Source organism: Balaenoptera musculus, chromosome 21, assembly GCF_009873245.2.
Source record: "Balaenoptera musculus isolate JJ_BM4_2016_0621 chromosome 21, mBalMus1.pri.v3, whole genome shotgun sequence".
Taxonomy (NCBI): domain Eukaryota; kingdom Metazoa; phylum Chordata; class Mammalia; order Artiodactyla; family Balaenopteridae; genus Balaenoptera; species Balaenoptera musculus.
In genome coordinates, this window is record NC_045805.1 from 9,643,216 (window position 1) to 9,659,206 (window position 15,991).

Below are 15,991 nucleotides of genomic sequence, written 5' to 3' on the forward strand. Positions count from 1 at the left end.
TGGGTTGGGAGACCCTGAGGTCGAAGAGGTGTCAAGTGTGTGGAAAATGTGCCCTGATTGACCTGAATGGTCTCTACGATGCACAGGCACCTGGCAGGTGGGTCCACCTGCAGGTGCGCTCCTGTGGGCGGGTTTGGAGAAGGCAGGGCAATTCCCTGGAGTGTGGAGGAGAAGTTGAAGAAGTGAGAGTCAGAAACAGGGAGTCCCCGATGCATGGAAAAGTCATGTGGACAGAGTCGGATAAGGGACACCAAGCCAGGATATTTAGCTGTGCAGAGGAGTCCAGAGGAACTTGGTTATTACTCAGACCAGCGTTCATTCATCTGCACCAATTCTACTGTGTGTTCGGGTCATGGCAGGTGCAAAGATGGTACAAAAAGAGGAACAATAATGGTTCTCAGTTAACGGGCAGCCTTACAGGGAAGCTGTATACTGTACCATGAGGTAAACATCAGAGAGCAGCTATGGCATTTTGGATTAAGGGTTGGATTTAATTAAATGACTTTTGTAGATCAAAAATTGTCAAATAATTGGCAAGTGGATATGGCTCACCTTAATAGTTTTAATGTCCTTTCTCAGAAATGCGGCTGATAAGTTCTCTGCCATAGCAGACTCAATTGTCAATCTCAGTATTTTGGTTTACATGTCAATGAATACTGATATGCCAGGAAAAAAGAAAGAGCTCAGATACATTACAAAGTAGTGAATCCAATTACTCATTTATTATATAAACATTGATAGGCATAGTATAAACTATCAAAAATCAAATGTATTAGAGATAAATGTTAAATACATAATGTCAGTGTAACATAAATGTTTAAGTCAATTCTAAAAATAACACTCAAAAATAAATACTTCATAAAATTTAGAAAAAACCAACATGAAAAAGTGAAAATGAAATAACATTAATTTGTACTTTTAAAGGTCATTGTCAAAGAAGAACACACCAATAGGAACTCCATTGAGTCCTCAGTAGACTTTTGTACAAATATCCCCAACTGCTAAAAAAGCAGCATCAGAGAAGGAGTGAGGAAATAATTACAACCTAATATTTTCTTTAGGCTCCTCATTATCAAATCCCATTTCTAGTGATAATTTAGAAGAGATATTTGACCAGCTTTTTTTTTCCTCTAGGGGCTTCAATCTTTTCACTGATAACAAACGATGGTGTTTGTTTCCAGGAAAGCACGTCAAGGTCATCTTTGACATCTTGCATTTTGTTGCGTATAGAAGGAGGTTTGATGCAGTTACTGTATCAATGTCAACCCAGTCTTATTCTTACTTTACTTGTTCTGCTTGTTCAGAAAACACGTGAGGTAGATGCAGATTCTCAAGTGTAGGCAATGTGACCTCCAAGGGAAATATCTGAATCTGTGTGGATTTTGTCACAATTACTTAGGGCTGGTGTGTAGGGGTCACCAATGCAGAATGTCCAAAAAAGCTGCCCGAATGAAGCTTCACTGGCCTAATTGTGGGACACGTTCGTATTCTGTGGGTGCTGAGTAGGTCCGGCTCGCACATGCGGACCTACTGATAACTGACACATGTCTCACTAGTCCATGCCGAACTCCTAATAACAGACGTGCCAGACAACAGGTTCTGCTCAGCCAGCCCTGGCCTTGCATCTGCATCAGGGAAGACCAGCATCTTTAGTGGAGATGAAGGACCACTGGATGCTCTAGACCCTCAGCATGGGAAGCAGAAAGACCCTCGTCCACATCCACCCTGTGTGTCTACAACCAATTTATTTTAGAGCACTCTGCAAAGTCAGGAGTTCCCTGACTCAGTTAATGTAGAAAACAGTATTTCCCAAAATTCCATAATGTATTTCACTATAAAAAGTTTGAACTTTAGCATCACAGAGGCAAAAAGAAACGTCTAGAAGTCTAAGGTTTGCTAATAATCATAGTAGTGGCTAATATTTTGAGCCCTATATGCCAGGGACTAATGTGAATTATACAATTTAGCTCTCACAGTTGCCCTGTGAGGTAGAAAACAGTAAACTGAGGGAGTGAAAATGGAAACTTTTCAAGACTGAATTGCACCTGGTGGCCCAGCAGAGCCTGGGAATCTCAAAACCAAGTCTGGTGTTCCTATTCCTGCCCTCAAAGCTGTGTCTTTGGTCAGGACCCTGGACTCCTGCCCCCTTACCCAACTGACAGGCCACACCAAATGCAAGGTCTTTTCTGTTATAAGCCATTGGTCTGAATTGCCTTTGTTTATTTCAGTCAAAGAAATTTGGTTCAAGGCATCCCAAGTGTTAAATTCAAGTAGATACATTCCCAGTTCTGTTCAACTCAAGTTCAGCTTGAACTCCAAGGCCTGTCCTTAAGGAAGAGTGTTCTCTGAGGCTTTCTTGGGCCTGTGCTGCATCCAGGAACATTTGAGCTCCTGTATAACTGTTACTGTTAGGGTTGTCTTCTTTATTTGATACCTGAGCCATCAGGAGAACGCGATGAACCTGTCTGTACACAGTACCTGGTTTTGTTTTGTGTTTCATTTGCTAGTTTGCTAAGAAAACAAGTGGTAATATCCTACATGTTGAAGGTTCAGCACCATTATATTACAAGCTGATTTCACTTTGAAATTCCTGAACACTCGGAAGTAAAGTTTCTCCTCTTGAGGAGAATAAGCTATCTCTGGGTCAATCTCTGGGCTCGTATAGGTTCCCCACATGGCAGGCACGTACCTGAAAACCACCCGGAAATTCAGCTCATAGTCACTTCCACAGACATTCCAAAAAATGAGAACTTGATCAGAAAGCGTTTAGGTTGCTAATAAAACCGACGTTTGAATTTGCTCTTGGTCGTGACAAATGATGAGGTGCAAACCTGTGAAGAATCTGGGAAGGATGACCAAGACACGCCTCTGTGAGCCGTGCCCAGAGAAACCGGCCCGCACTGTGGGAACTCACTCTTCTGCCTCCGCTCCCCAGCCCTGCGGAGGGGCTTCTGAACTTGCATCACATCATGTATCGGATCACATCATGTATCACCCGAAAACCCTGCAACATCTGCTTCCCACAAAAACCCCACGGGCTGCTCTGGACCAGTCCCTCCCTTCCTCTGCAAACCGCCTCTTCCCTCTCATCTCCCTACAGGTCCTCAGCACAGCGGCCTTGTTTCCTTCTCCACCCAGCCCTTCAGCCTCCTTCATTTCGCTTCAAACTACCCTTCATTATCTCAAAAATTGTTATTGTTTCCCTCCATATAATGTAAGCCCCATGTCTGCGGGAATTTAGTCTTGTTTGTCCGCTCACCTCCTTACGTAGAACAGAGCCTGACTCACAGTTGGCCCTCAAAGGATATTTTTTGTATGAATAAATGAATAACATATTTTAGTTAATACATTCTGTGTCTTTAACACGACAGAGCAAAGTTGAAATGTATGTATAATTTTGGTGTGTTTGTATCCACATTTCATTACAATCATGTTATAATGAAAAGAGGCTTGATTCTGCATATTTTCTTTTCATCTGAAGACCATGAATATATTTGTTTTGTTTCATAAATGAGTTTTAACATCAGTTGAAGGGAAAGAATATTCAAATGGATATATAGACTTAAATATTCAGTAGGAAATGCACTATCTTACTTATATGGCTTACATTAAAAAACATCAATTAAAACAAAATTGGTGTTTACATTTTAATGGTAGCAATTATAGATAACATGCAGGAAGGGTGTAGACCAGGAAGAAACATGTATTAATTGTAACACTTGCATTGTCAACACCTGTGTAGCCTTGTGTATCCCTTAAAAGACAATAAGTTAAATACCTTTCTCTTAAATTTAAAGTACACATTTTTCTGGCTTTTGTAAATAAATGTTAGATGAATTGAGTATCCTTTTGAAACTGTTTATAGAAACAATGCAAAAATAAACCACTGTTCATTTTCAAAATTGTTAAAAAATGTTAATTGTGTACCTTTTTAATGGTTCATTTGTCTTTCCCATTTTCAGAAATTGAGAAGGGAGGATGTGGGGACCCAGGAATCCCTGCCTACGGGAAGCGGACAGGCAGCAGTTTTCTCCACGGAGACTCGCTCACCTTCGAATGCCAGGCAGCCTTCGAGCTGGTGGGGGAGAGAGTTGTCACGTGTCAGCAGAACAACCAGTGGTCTGGCAACAAGCCCAGCTGTGTGTGTGAGTACTGAGCCTGGTCCCGGCTCTATTCCGAGGCTGCCTTGAGAGGGGGAGAGAAGCAGGGCGGGCAGCTCTCAGCATCGCGTGGGAGCATGACATTGACCAGAAACAGCCAGGGCTTCTCAGACACTAGCTCTCATGCTTTCTTCACTTACTTAAAACCAATCAGCGATGTTCTTACTACTAGATAGATAAACTCACTGAGAGCTTTCCACTAGAAAGATCCTAACAGAGCATCACTTCCATCCAGAGGGGCTGATGCCAGACTGAGCCATCAGTAGGACCCGGGCTCTTTACAACCCAATAATGTCCTGTGACACTTAAGACAAGTTGTGAGCATGGGCCGTGCTGTCACTTTGCATTTCAGTGGAAGAACTGCCTGCTTCCTCATAAGTGTTTTAACAAGTAGAAGAGAAGGACTTCATAGCGAATTAAAAAGCAGGATATTTTTGTAACTAAATGTAACAATGACTGGGGAACACATATGAAATTATGTGGAATAATAAGCATATTCGCACCCTAGAAATAAGTCCAACAGATGTTCCCTCCAAAAAATGAAGAATATATATAAAATATTCACATATATGAATTTCATATATATATAAATATTTTATATATATATTCATATATATATAAATATTATATATATATTCATATATATATAAAATATATATATGAATATATAGTACTGATTTTTGAGTACACATTAAGTAAGTATTCCAAGAGATTTTTATATTATCCACCCAGGACACGGTCTGATTTTCAAAGTTATTATTTAATCATTGTTACCCTATGAATAATTAAAAAATTAATTTGAAAAAATGCACTTTAAAGGCAAACACAAAATTTAAAATGAAAAGTTATCATAGAAAACTGATTAGAACCAATATTGTTTTCTGGAAATTGTTCTTACGACACAGGCATACTTTTTCATATTAATATTTGCTCTTCTGAAGGCAGAAAGTTGCAACTAGAAATTTTAATATTTGCCACAAGTTTCAGTCAACTTGATAGGATCATTTTTGAATCAAGCTTGCACTTTATTATGTATAGACTCTAGTTGTTCTATATATTGAACGTATTCTATTGACAACTTGGGAAAGAGAAAATGTTATGGTCCAGGATCACCCATTTAAAAACAGTTGGATGATCCTAGGTAACTGCAGGTATGGATTTTCCCTAAGTCCTTCGCATGTAGTCAGTCCTTTGGATGTGGGCAAAATTGTTTGAAAATTTACCTGTGTCTTCACAGTTTCCTGTTTCTTCAACTTTACGGCATCATCAGGAATTATCCTCTCACCAAATTATCCAGAGGAGTATGGTAACAACATGAACTGCGTCTGGTTGATTATCTCTGAGCCTGGCAGCAGAATTCACCTCATCTTTAATGACTTCGATGTGGAGCCTCAGTTTGACTTCCTTGCGGTCAAAGATGACGGGATTTCGGATATAACCGTGCTGGGCACTTTCTCTGGCAACGAGGTGCCCTCCCAGCTGGCCAGCAGTGGGCACGTCGTTCGCCTGGAGTTCCAGTCGGATCACTCTACCACCGGCAGAGGCTTCAACATCACCTACACCAGTAAGTGTGCCCGCACCTGCCCCGTGTCCACTTTTCCCCTGGTTCTCACGTGTGTGAAGCCCAATGTCAAGGCTGATACTCCAGGGGTTTTATAATCACAGTTTGCAAAATTATATAGCATTATCCTGAGAACCTAGAAAATACCTCACTCCGTTTAGGTTAGTGTCTTGCTCACTCCTATAGTGAGGACTGGATCACAGGTCTTCTCTCTCTCTGGTTTTCCATCCATCCGTCCACCCATCCATCCATCCATCCACCCATGTGTCCTCCATGCAACAAAATAGAATAGTAAAAAAGGACTGAGGCATTTGGGGTCAGGAGCCATGGATTAGTACACCTGCACTTGTATATACTTAGTGGATTTTGATAAGATGGCTAACTTTTCTTTGCCTCAGATTCCTCATTTGCATTAGAGATTATATTTAAGAGCATCTGCTTAAATTGCATTGTTGAGGGAATAAAGTAAGATAATAATGTTAAGTAGGAGTTATAAGTTATAATTTACTGACTGCCTACTTGTCTTAGGTGCTGTGCTTATGATTTGACAGGAATTATTTCATTTAACATTGCTGCAACTCTGGAATATAAGCTTCATATTCCTCATTCTGTAAATAAAGATAACCAGGCTCAGATCACGAGAGTAATCGGCCCAGGGGCAGGCAGTAAACACAAGACCCAGGATGCTAAATCTAGATGTGTCAGAACCAGAAACCTTTTGTATCACCTACGGATCTCTTCTCTGTTTTTCTTAGTGAAAAAGTGCTTTCAAACTGTGAAATGCTGTGTGGATGATAGTGATGTCTCTCTATCCATCTCTCTCTCTCTGTCTCTCTAGTCATCAATATTCTGTTTATTGAAGATGTTTATCTATGAAGATATAACTGAAATTTAGGAAAATAAATTGCTTTATAAGTGGTTTTGTTTTCTTCTAATACTCATAATTAACATTGAAGTATTTTTTATTCTAGTCCTTTTTCTTTTTCTTTTCAGCATTTGGTCAAAACGAGTGTCACGATCCTGGCATTCCCATAAATGGACGGCGTTTTGGTGACAGGTTCCTGCTTGGGAGTTCAGTCTCTTTCCACTGTGACGATGGCTTCGTCAAAACCCAGGGGTCGGAGTCCATCACCTGCATCCTGCAGGATGGGAATGTAGTCTGGAGCTCCACCGTCCCCCGCTGTGAAGGTGCGAGTCCCCTATTGTTTGCCAGTTATTTTCCTTTGAAATGGTACATCTAATATAAAAAACAAACAAGCAAGCAAAACAATCACAATATTGGTTTCCTAGGGCTGCTGTACCAAGTACCACAAACTGGTGGCTTTAAACAACAGAAATTTATTCTATCCAGCTCTAGAGGCTGGAAGTCAAGATCGAGGTGTCAGCAGGACTGGTTCCTTCTGAGGCTGTAAGGGAGAGCTGTGTTCCAGGCCCCTCTCCCAGCTTCTAGTGGGTTTGCTGGCAATCTTCGGAGTTTCTTGGCTTATAGAAGCATCATCCCCGCGTTTCTCCATGTGAGAATGTGTCTGTGTCCAAATTTCCCCTCTTTCTAAGGACACCAGTCATATTGGACTAGGGCCCAGTCTAATGATCTCATCTTAACTAATTATGTCTGCAGTAACCTTATTTCCAAATAAGGTCACATTCTGAGGTGCTGGGATTAGGAATCCAGAATATCGTGGGGGAGTGCATGATTCAACCTATAACAACAACATAGTTTTTAGTTAACTATTTTGTTGCCCTCAGTGTGGCTGACATAAATACCACGTAACTAATTTTCTTCTTGACATTGCCACTCTGGTTACGTATGTAAGAAAACCAAACGGGAAAAAAGTAAGGAGGATATTACCTTTGATGTTTACTCAGGTAAAAAAAAAAAATTTACTTAGAATATAAACTCATACCCTCCCTATCAGAATGGTCCAAGTGTAAAGAGCTAAGAAAGGCTTTTTTTAAAAGTTATCTCTAGTAAGTGCCAAAGAAATACAGATACTTTTTAAAAAGTAGACATTTTTTAGAGCAGTTTTAGGTTTACAACAAAATTTAGTGGAAGGTACAGAGATTTCCCACACACCCCCACCCCCCATACATGCACAGCTGCCCCCATTATCAATATCCCGCACCAGGTGGTGCGCTTGTTACAACCAATGGACCTATAGTGACACGCCACCATTACCCTGAGTCCGCAGTTTACATGAGGGCTGCCTCTTGGGATTGGCCATTCTTTGGGCTTGGGCAAATGGATGTGACATGTATCCACCATTACAGTATCACGCTGGGTATTTTCTCGGCCCTAAGATCCTCTGTGCTCCACCTAGTCATGCCGCCCTCCTCCCTCCCCGCTTGCTCACCCACATGGGCAGTGGGGTTGTGCCTCACCTCCTTGTTCTGCCCTCAGCCCTACCTCCAGAGTTATTTCTCAGTAGTTTCAAGGATCAGCACTATTTACATCATCACTGGCTGATGCTGCTGAATTCACAGAAGGATGTTTCTCATTTCCACAGTTTCATAAGTTGTTAAAAGCACTTTGGTGGACTGTGGGCACCACCCAGGAGTGGGAGCTTGATCGATTGAAGGGCGAGGACATGACAGGAGGCGTTTCCTCTCGTTTATTTGTTCTGTCACGTTCTAAATGTATGCTTCTGAACTTGATCGATTGAAGGGCGAGGACACGACAGGAGGCGTTTCCTTCGTTTATTTGGTTTCTATCACGTTCTAAGTGTATGCTTTTGTATATGTACATTTTATCGATGTTAATAAATGGCTGGGTTATTATCCTTTATAATAAGTAAACAGTACAATCAGGGTTCTCAGATAAATGGGACTAATAACAGGGCAGGAATAAATATGTTTGCAGATACTGCTTGAGCCAAGCGTTTCACTGCTGACTTTGAAGCATGAATATTTTACAAGAAAGAAGCTCAAACAAGCAATACTGTCTAGTCTCTGTTCTGTCTGCCACGGTTCTCACTGCCACTGGTGTGCTTACCTGCAGTGGGCTGTGTGCAGATAGGTGTAAGCTGCAGGGCAGGTAGGTTTTCTCCGTGCAGTTGGGGAAATAAAGGGCTCAGGAAGTGTCAGGTGAGGGTTCCCATAGAGTCAGACAAAGGAGAAAGTACCACATTAAATGGGAACGGCAGTTCTCTCACGTTTTGGGAAGAGACCTTCAGATGAAGTTCCAAGGCAAACCCCAGCTATGGGTGTTAACAGCAAAACAAACCCTTAGCACAAGAACTAGTTAACGTGAATGAGATTGTTGAAGTTTACTTGTACTTAGAAAATCAATTACTGAGGGAAAGATTTTTCTCTCTTTATTTGTTCTACATTTAACCTGCCTCTATGCTTCAGCATAGCTCAGTGTCATTAAAAAACACAAGTTATCTTGAGGGAAAAATTACTGTACAAGAATACATCTCTATGGCAACAAATTTTAAAGTTCAAAGAAAATTGGTGATTTCCTAGCAAAATATAAATTACCCAAGTGATGCAATAAAAGTACAAAATGTGAATAAACAAAGTACCATAAAAGAAATTAGAAAGAAGATTAAAGACTGAAAAAGACACAGGCACCAGAGGCATGCACAAGGAAGTTGTCTGTCTTTCAAGTTCAGAGAATTTTAGCGTTGGGAACATGGGCCCAGATAATGGAAAAGAGGCACTAACTCCTATATCACATTTTATAAAGCCAGTTTCAGTGTGATATACCCAAGCCAGATAATTGCATTAAAAATAAAGCTATAGACAAAATGTATATTCAAGAAGGACTTATTTTAGGGCTTCCCTGGTGGCTCAGTGGTTAAGAATCCACCTGCCAATGCAGGGGACACGGGTTCGAGCCCTGGTCCGGGAAGATCCCACATGCCGCGGAGCAGCTGAGCCCATGCGCCACAACTACTGAAGCCCGTGTGCCTAGAGTCCGTGCTCCACAACAAGAGAAGCTGCCGCAATGAGAAGCCCACGCACCACAACAAAGAGTAGCCCCCGCTTGCTGCAACTAGAGAAAGCCCGCGCGCAGCAACAAAGACCCAATGCAGCCAAAAATAATAATAAATAAATAGTAAATACATTTAACAAAACAACAAAAAAAGAAGGACTTATTTTAGAAATGCAGTGTCAGGTAACTTGCCAAAGTAAATGGTCAAAACATCAAAGGAGAATCTGCCTTCTAAAGACCTCATTCCCATAATTTTTTTTTTTTTTTTAAATCACCCACGTGAATTTGAAGGTCATCAGTGCTGTTCACCAGATATTCTGGATCTCTACCGAGTCTGGCTTATCTTCTTGGCCCCTGTGGTTTGATGAAACTTCGTGAGGGGTCTGGCTAATTAGGTGCGAGTGGAAGTGACATAACCACCTTCTGGCTCAGAGGCTGTAATTGCCACTGCAGGACCCATGTCCAGGTGCCATAGCTCAGCTCGTGGAAGCAAGGAATTGGGGGCAGAGCCCTAGACAAGCACTGTGTGGGAAATACACCTCCCTTATTATAGCTGCTATTGCATAACCTAATCTAAGTTGACCAGTACAGCAAACTTGAGATCATCATGTAACATTTACTGTTCAATGTGGTTAATCTGCAGTATAAAGATTAGCATGTCTATTTCATCAGGATAAAGGGATACAAGTTCTAATACACTCAATTATAAAGTGATATGTAGAAGACAATATATTAAGAAAATAATAGTAATGTGTGACAATTCGGGTATATTCCAAGAAATATGACAATTCAAAATTTAGGGACAAAGCTTTACTAAACTAAAGGAAACATATGTTTGTTTTTATATGGAAAATAAGACTTTTAGGAAATAATCAGATTTATAAATGTCTTATGTATCATAATTTTTGAAAAATCTGTATTTGCTATATGTCTTTCTATATAGTAGCTTTGGATAGTTAGTTAAACATAAAATAAGTAAAATTAACATGCTGTGTTTTGCTTATGCTGTACTCTAAAAAGGATTTGCTGTATCACGTCAATAAGCATAGGAATTAAATTCTATGTGATACTGATCTAAATGGATATATGATTTCATAGGATGTAAATGTGAATGTAAGGACTTAGCTAGAAAAAACCCTAGTGTTAATTAGTAAAAATAACTTGTTTTTAAAATTATGATTACATGAAGTAATGAAAGTTTTCTTCAGGAACTCACGTTCATAAAAATGGCTCTGATTTCTTATTATGTATTTTAAGGTACGGATGTAACACATATTTATTGTAGCTTACTTGGAAGAGATGCTATGTCAAGAAAAACATGTGATCTACACAGCAATCACTTGGTCTTATCTACTATTAACATATTGATATTTTCGAATTTCCATCTCCTGTTTTCTCTGAATAAAATTTTTCTTTTGTGAAATTTAGATTATACTATAGGTACGATTTTGTATCCTGCTTTAAAATATATAATATTCTATTGCAAAGATTTTATCATTTTAACATTTCAGAATATCACTTCAAACATATTTGTGACATTCTAAATACGTAGTCATGTTCTTTTCATAAATGTTTTGCTTTTCTTTTTTTGTTTCTTTTTTTCTATTACAAATGAAGCTACTATAATTATTTCTATAGATTCCTCTGTGTCAGTTTTTTTTTCTAGCATCAAAATTTGGGTAAAATTTTATAAATTTTTCCAGCATTTTAATGCATATTGCTATTTTTCCATAAAAGGAGTATTTTTCCAAAAATATTTTTTTAACTAGGAACATTTTCATGTTTTATTTGATCTCTATAGATTCACAAAAGTGATTACAAAGATGGCAAAGAACTTTGAGAAAAAAATAAATCTGAAAAATATATGTGGCTAGGCAGAAACATGTTAAATATATGTTATTATTTTAAATTTTCTGTAGATTTTACAGAAATGCATACTCACCTTTACTGAGCACCAGGCACATGCTTTCCTTCAACTCCCTTTTGTCTGTATAATTATGGATCACTGTTACCCGACCCTTCAGAAGGATTGATGCACACTAGTTCACGTTTATCGAATTTTATCTATTTATTTGTTTTCTAACAATCACCAGCAATTTAGTAAGTTGTATGTGGCAAATTATTTTAATAAAATGAACACAACCCAAAGTGAATAAACACATACACGTATTTTAAAACACACCCACAATCACACACCACAGAGTATTTTAATCTTAGATGTGAGGTAACTTTAAGTTTGTGTATTAATAGACATTTGCTGACACCTGAATACATGTACAATGTGGGTATCAGTGGAATTCGCGCCTCGTGACTTTGTTGTGATGGTTGAACGTGACAATTCCTGGGAGTCGTCTGGCAGACACCACTCACGTAGACTGTGCCATTATTACCAGTATTAGGTGGGAAGAACTTCGCTGCAGGCTGGTGATAAACGCCCAGTTGTGGAATATATGTGCTCTGCTTTCAATATTGTTAATTAACTTGGGAATAACTTTTGCTTGAATACTAGAAACCATTAAGTCCATGAACACAGAAGCGAATTCCTGCAGTAACTGAGGTGCTGCCGTGGTACATACACATAATTTGACCTGTTTATACCCTGCATCATCTTTCAGCCCCGTGTGGTGGACATCTGACAGCTTCAAGTGGAGTCATTTTGCCCCCAGGATGGCCAGGGTATTATAAAGATTCCTTAAATTGTGAATGGATAATTGAAGCAAAACCAGGACACTCTATTAAAATAACTTTTGATAGGTAAGAAAAAACTTTGTTTTCCTTAATTTGGACCTGATGACCCATGCATGCCCAATGTTTTTATTTAAATGGATCTTAAATCTTAGAAAGATAACAGTTTTTCATTGGTTCCCCCAAAGGAGTTCACTTAAAAGGAAATAGGCGCTTGCTTGATGAATTCTGTTCTTCTGGAATTTTATCCTCTAAGCCCACAGCTACGGCCCCTCTGCAGACGTGGTTGAGGGCATGGTGGCCCAGACAAGCATTCCCAGAACTCACAGTCGCTGGCCCGTGCGTCCACCTCTGGATTTTGGACCTGAGGCTAGAATAAATTCTGCTTGGTGTTTGATTGCAAATAGAGCCTTTTGGTCCCTTAGGTATTTCTAGAAAGCACAGGAAAAGAGTTCTCCCACTCTGGGGATGGCTCTGGGGACTGATGGGCGGTTTGGGGTTGCAGAGCTGGCAACAGCCTGCGTGCAGCAGATTCATTACCTGTTAATTAGCTACGAGTGGTTCCGTCACTGCAATGGTATTTGGCTTAGCTCTTTGATAATGTATTTGATAATCTAAGAAAAAAGAAGCATGCTATTTGAATTCTCCATGATCAAATATTGTCCAGATTGTCTCAACAATCAATCTGAAGATTAAGAACCAAAAGTACTTTGGAAGGGACCCACATGCTTTAAAATGCAAGGAAGCATCTTTGTTTAGTGTTTCAAGGTTCATTAATAACTGAGCAAATTGGGCTTTCTCTAACAATGACCTTTTTAACTAGACTGAGTTTGGGGTTCTAGTATTCAGAATATTATAATGTCTCAAGACAGATGTACATTATTATATTATTTTTTAACTAATTTTCTAATTCTCAATGATGACATCCATACAGGAAAGGTTTTGAGCAGGAATTATGTTATCACTTAGTGATTATTTGTATTTGAAGTTATTATTGATATTATTATATCTGATAGGATAATTATAACTCCAGTAGGATAATCTCTCAGAAGAAAAGAAAAAATTGGTTTATGTATTCATTATATTGGAGAATGGATTCTTGCATATAATCTTAGTCACTGGGAAAAAAAAACCTTTATAAATATTAAGTAAATTGTTTGGTTTCTTATTAATTTTTACACTTTCTAGTATTGAGAGGGAAAAAAGCAGACACACATCCTGATTTCCAGCAGCACAACAAATGTAGATCATTTAGTAAAAATAGTGATTTTACATTCTGGTTTGGCAGAATTTATTAGCATTTCATTTTCAGTTGCCTGAACAAAAATACTCATAATTTTTCTCAATTTTGTCTTTTCGATACTATTGAAGTGCGGTATTTGCTAAATTCCATTTGTAAGTACGAACATTTCTGATATTTTCAGACACTTGTGATTATTACCCTGGACATAGTACACCGTCCTTCAATAGTGCATTGGTTTATACCTTGAGCTGTGAGCTGACATCCTAATAAAGGATGTGTTTGCACAAACACATTTTAAATTCCATACTGATGTTATTGTTACACAGTGTGTGCTAGATTGCCAACTGATGAAAAGCATTTACATTTTTCTTTCTGAGGTTACCCTGGAAATCGTCCAGCTCTTGAGGCACGCCCTCTATCAGTCCTGGCTGTCTCTAAAGATGAAAGATGTGAAAACTTCAGTGCAGATACTTCAAATGAGATTTATTCCAAGCTTATCTAGACTTCTTGAATGTGCACTCAGATAACTGTGAAGTCATAGCATCTTTAGAGAACATTTTTTTTTTTTTAAAGATTTCTTTATTGATTGATTGATTGATTGATTGCTATGTTGGGTCTTCGTTTCTGTGCTAGGGCTTTCTCCAGTTGCGGCAAGTGGGGGCCACTCTTCATCGCGGTGCGCGGGCCTCTCACCATTGCGGCCTCTCCCGTTGCGGAGCACAGGCTCCAGACGCGCAGGCTCAGTAGTTGTGGCTCACGGGCCTAGCCGCTCCGTGGCACGTGGGATCCTCCCAGACCAGGGCTCGAACCCGTGTTCCCTGCATTAGCAGGCAGACTCTCAACCACTGCGCCACCAGGGAAGCCTGAGAGCATTTTTAATAGTAAAAGACAAAGCTGCCCTATCCCACCCCAAATGTCCAGCCTGTGGCTGTATTCTGACCTAGCCACACGCTACACCAATTGTTTGAATTCCCCTTTACGGAAGATTGAGGGTCAGGGACCATTCTAAGTTAGTTGCAAGAATATATCATTATTGTACATTTGCGCTAAGAGGAGTATGTGATTTAATGATAAACAGGGCAGGGCCCTTTGATTTCAGCATCTTTTTTCATTGCTCTGTGCCAGGAATCTAAGACAGCCACTCTGCCCCTTCCTCTGCCTCCCCATCAGCAGCATGCATTGCAGACCCTGGAGACCCATGCACAGGCTACTCTGGAATTCTCTGTCTGAGAGTCACTGATGAATCAGAGGCTCCAGTCAGTGAGCTGCTGCCTGAGAGCCACGCCAGACACTTGGAAACTGGGTTAGCTCTTTGAGGACGAGATGGGCCCATTTCCAAAGTTATCTCAGTGCCTGGAATGGTACCTCCATTTCATCAAAGAGCGCCCAAGTGGCTGCAACTGTATATAAATATAATATCAGACCAGATTCTCTGGAAGCATAAGTCCTCCTTGGAAGAAAAGTTAAGCACTTTTTGGAATCTGTTCTTACCTTTCAAATCATTGAAGTAATATTTGGTTTCTGAAGCAGTAATGTGCCCGGTGCTCTCCCACTGTCACACAAGAGTTGATGCAGCTTGAAAAGGCACAGAATTTTTTGTTTCAGGAAAGGTATTTAAAGTATTGTCATGTATTTTGATTTACCCTTTTCCTTTAGGAGATCATGTCACTTCAATCTGCTCATTTTAAGAAATCCATAATCATGTTACACTGGGGATCATGAAAAACAGTTTGAAAATGTGCCGTGATTGACTTTCACTAACTGGTGCTTCTCTATCTACTGGCTCACAGTATTTTTATTTTAGAGCTGAGTCACTACCCCCGTCCCTGTCTGTGATGCTACTGGATGGAGTATTGAGTCAGAGGGAGGGATGTGGGGGTGAGCCTTCCCCCCAGAAATAAGTACTGTCCTCAAATACTACACGTGCTCAGGTCTTCAAAACGTATATACGTATCTCTGTATCTATTTTATGTCTCTTGCTGTACGTGGGTTTTTAGTAAGTGAATGATATTACAGGATGTCTGTACGTTAATGTGGCTCTGCATCTCTCTTCTGACTGGATACGCTTGCCCGCAGATTCCAGACAGAAGTTAATTATGACACCCTGGAGGTCAGAGACGGGCCAGCCAGCTCGTCCCCGCTGATCGGGGAGTACCACGGCACACAGGCGCCTCAGTTCCTCATCAGCACTGGGAACTTCATGTACCTCCTCTTCACCACAGACAATAGCCGGTCCAGCGTGGGCTTCCTCATCCGCTATGAGAGTAAGTGGTCCTCCCTTGCCAGGGCCGTGCCCAATTGTCGGGTTGAGTTCCACACACGTGGTCTCACTGTGTCACGTAGCAGATGTGCTGGGAGTGCATTTCTAATGCTAGTCAATGTATAAAACAGCAATTCTTCCCGCCTCT

General features: G+C 40.1%; 1 protein-coding gene across 1 annotated transcript in view; it reads left to right on the forward strand.

Moving 5' to 3' along the window:
- CSMD1 (CUB and Sushi multiple domains 1) overlaps positions 1-15,991 on the forward strand; it is a 1,821,542-nt gene that overhangs the window by 1,477,057 nt on the left and 328,494 nt on the right. Inside the window, exons 13-17 of the mRNA XM_036838958.1 lie at positions 3,963-4,145; positions 5,398-5,724; positions 6,715-6,909; positions 12,271-12,409; positions 15,660-15,847. Coding sequence (XP_036694853.1) covers positions 3,963-4,145; positions 5,398-5,724; positions 6,715-6,909; positions 12,271-12,409; positions 15,660-15,847 — 1,032 coding nt within the window. The remainder of the gene's footprint in view (positions 1-3,962; positions 4,146-5,397; positions 5,725-6,714; positions 6,910-12,270; positions 12,410-15,659; positions 15,848-15,991) is intronic.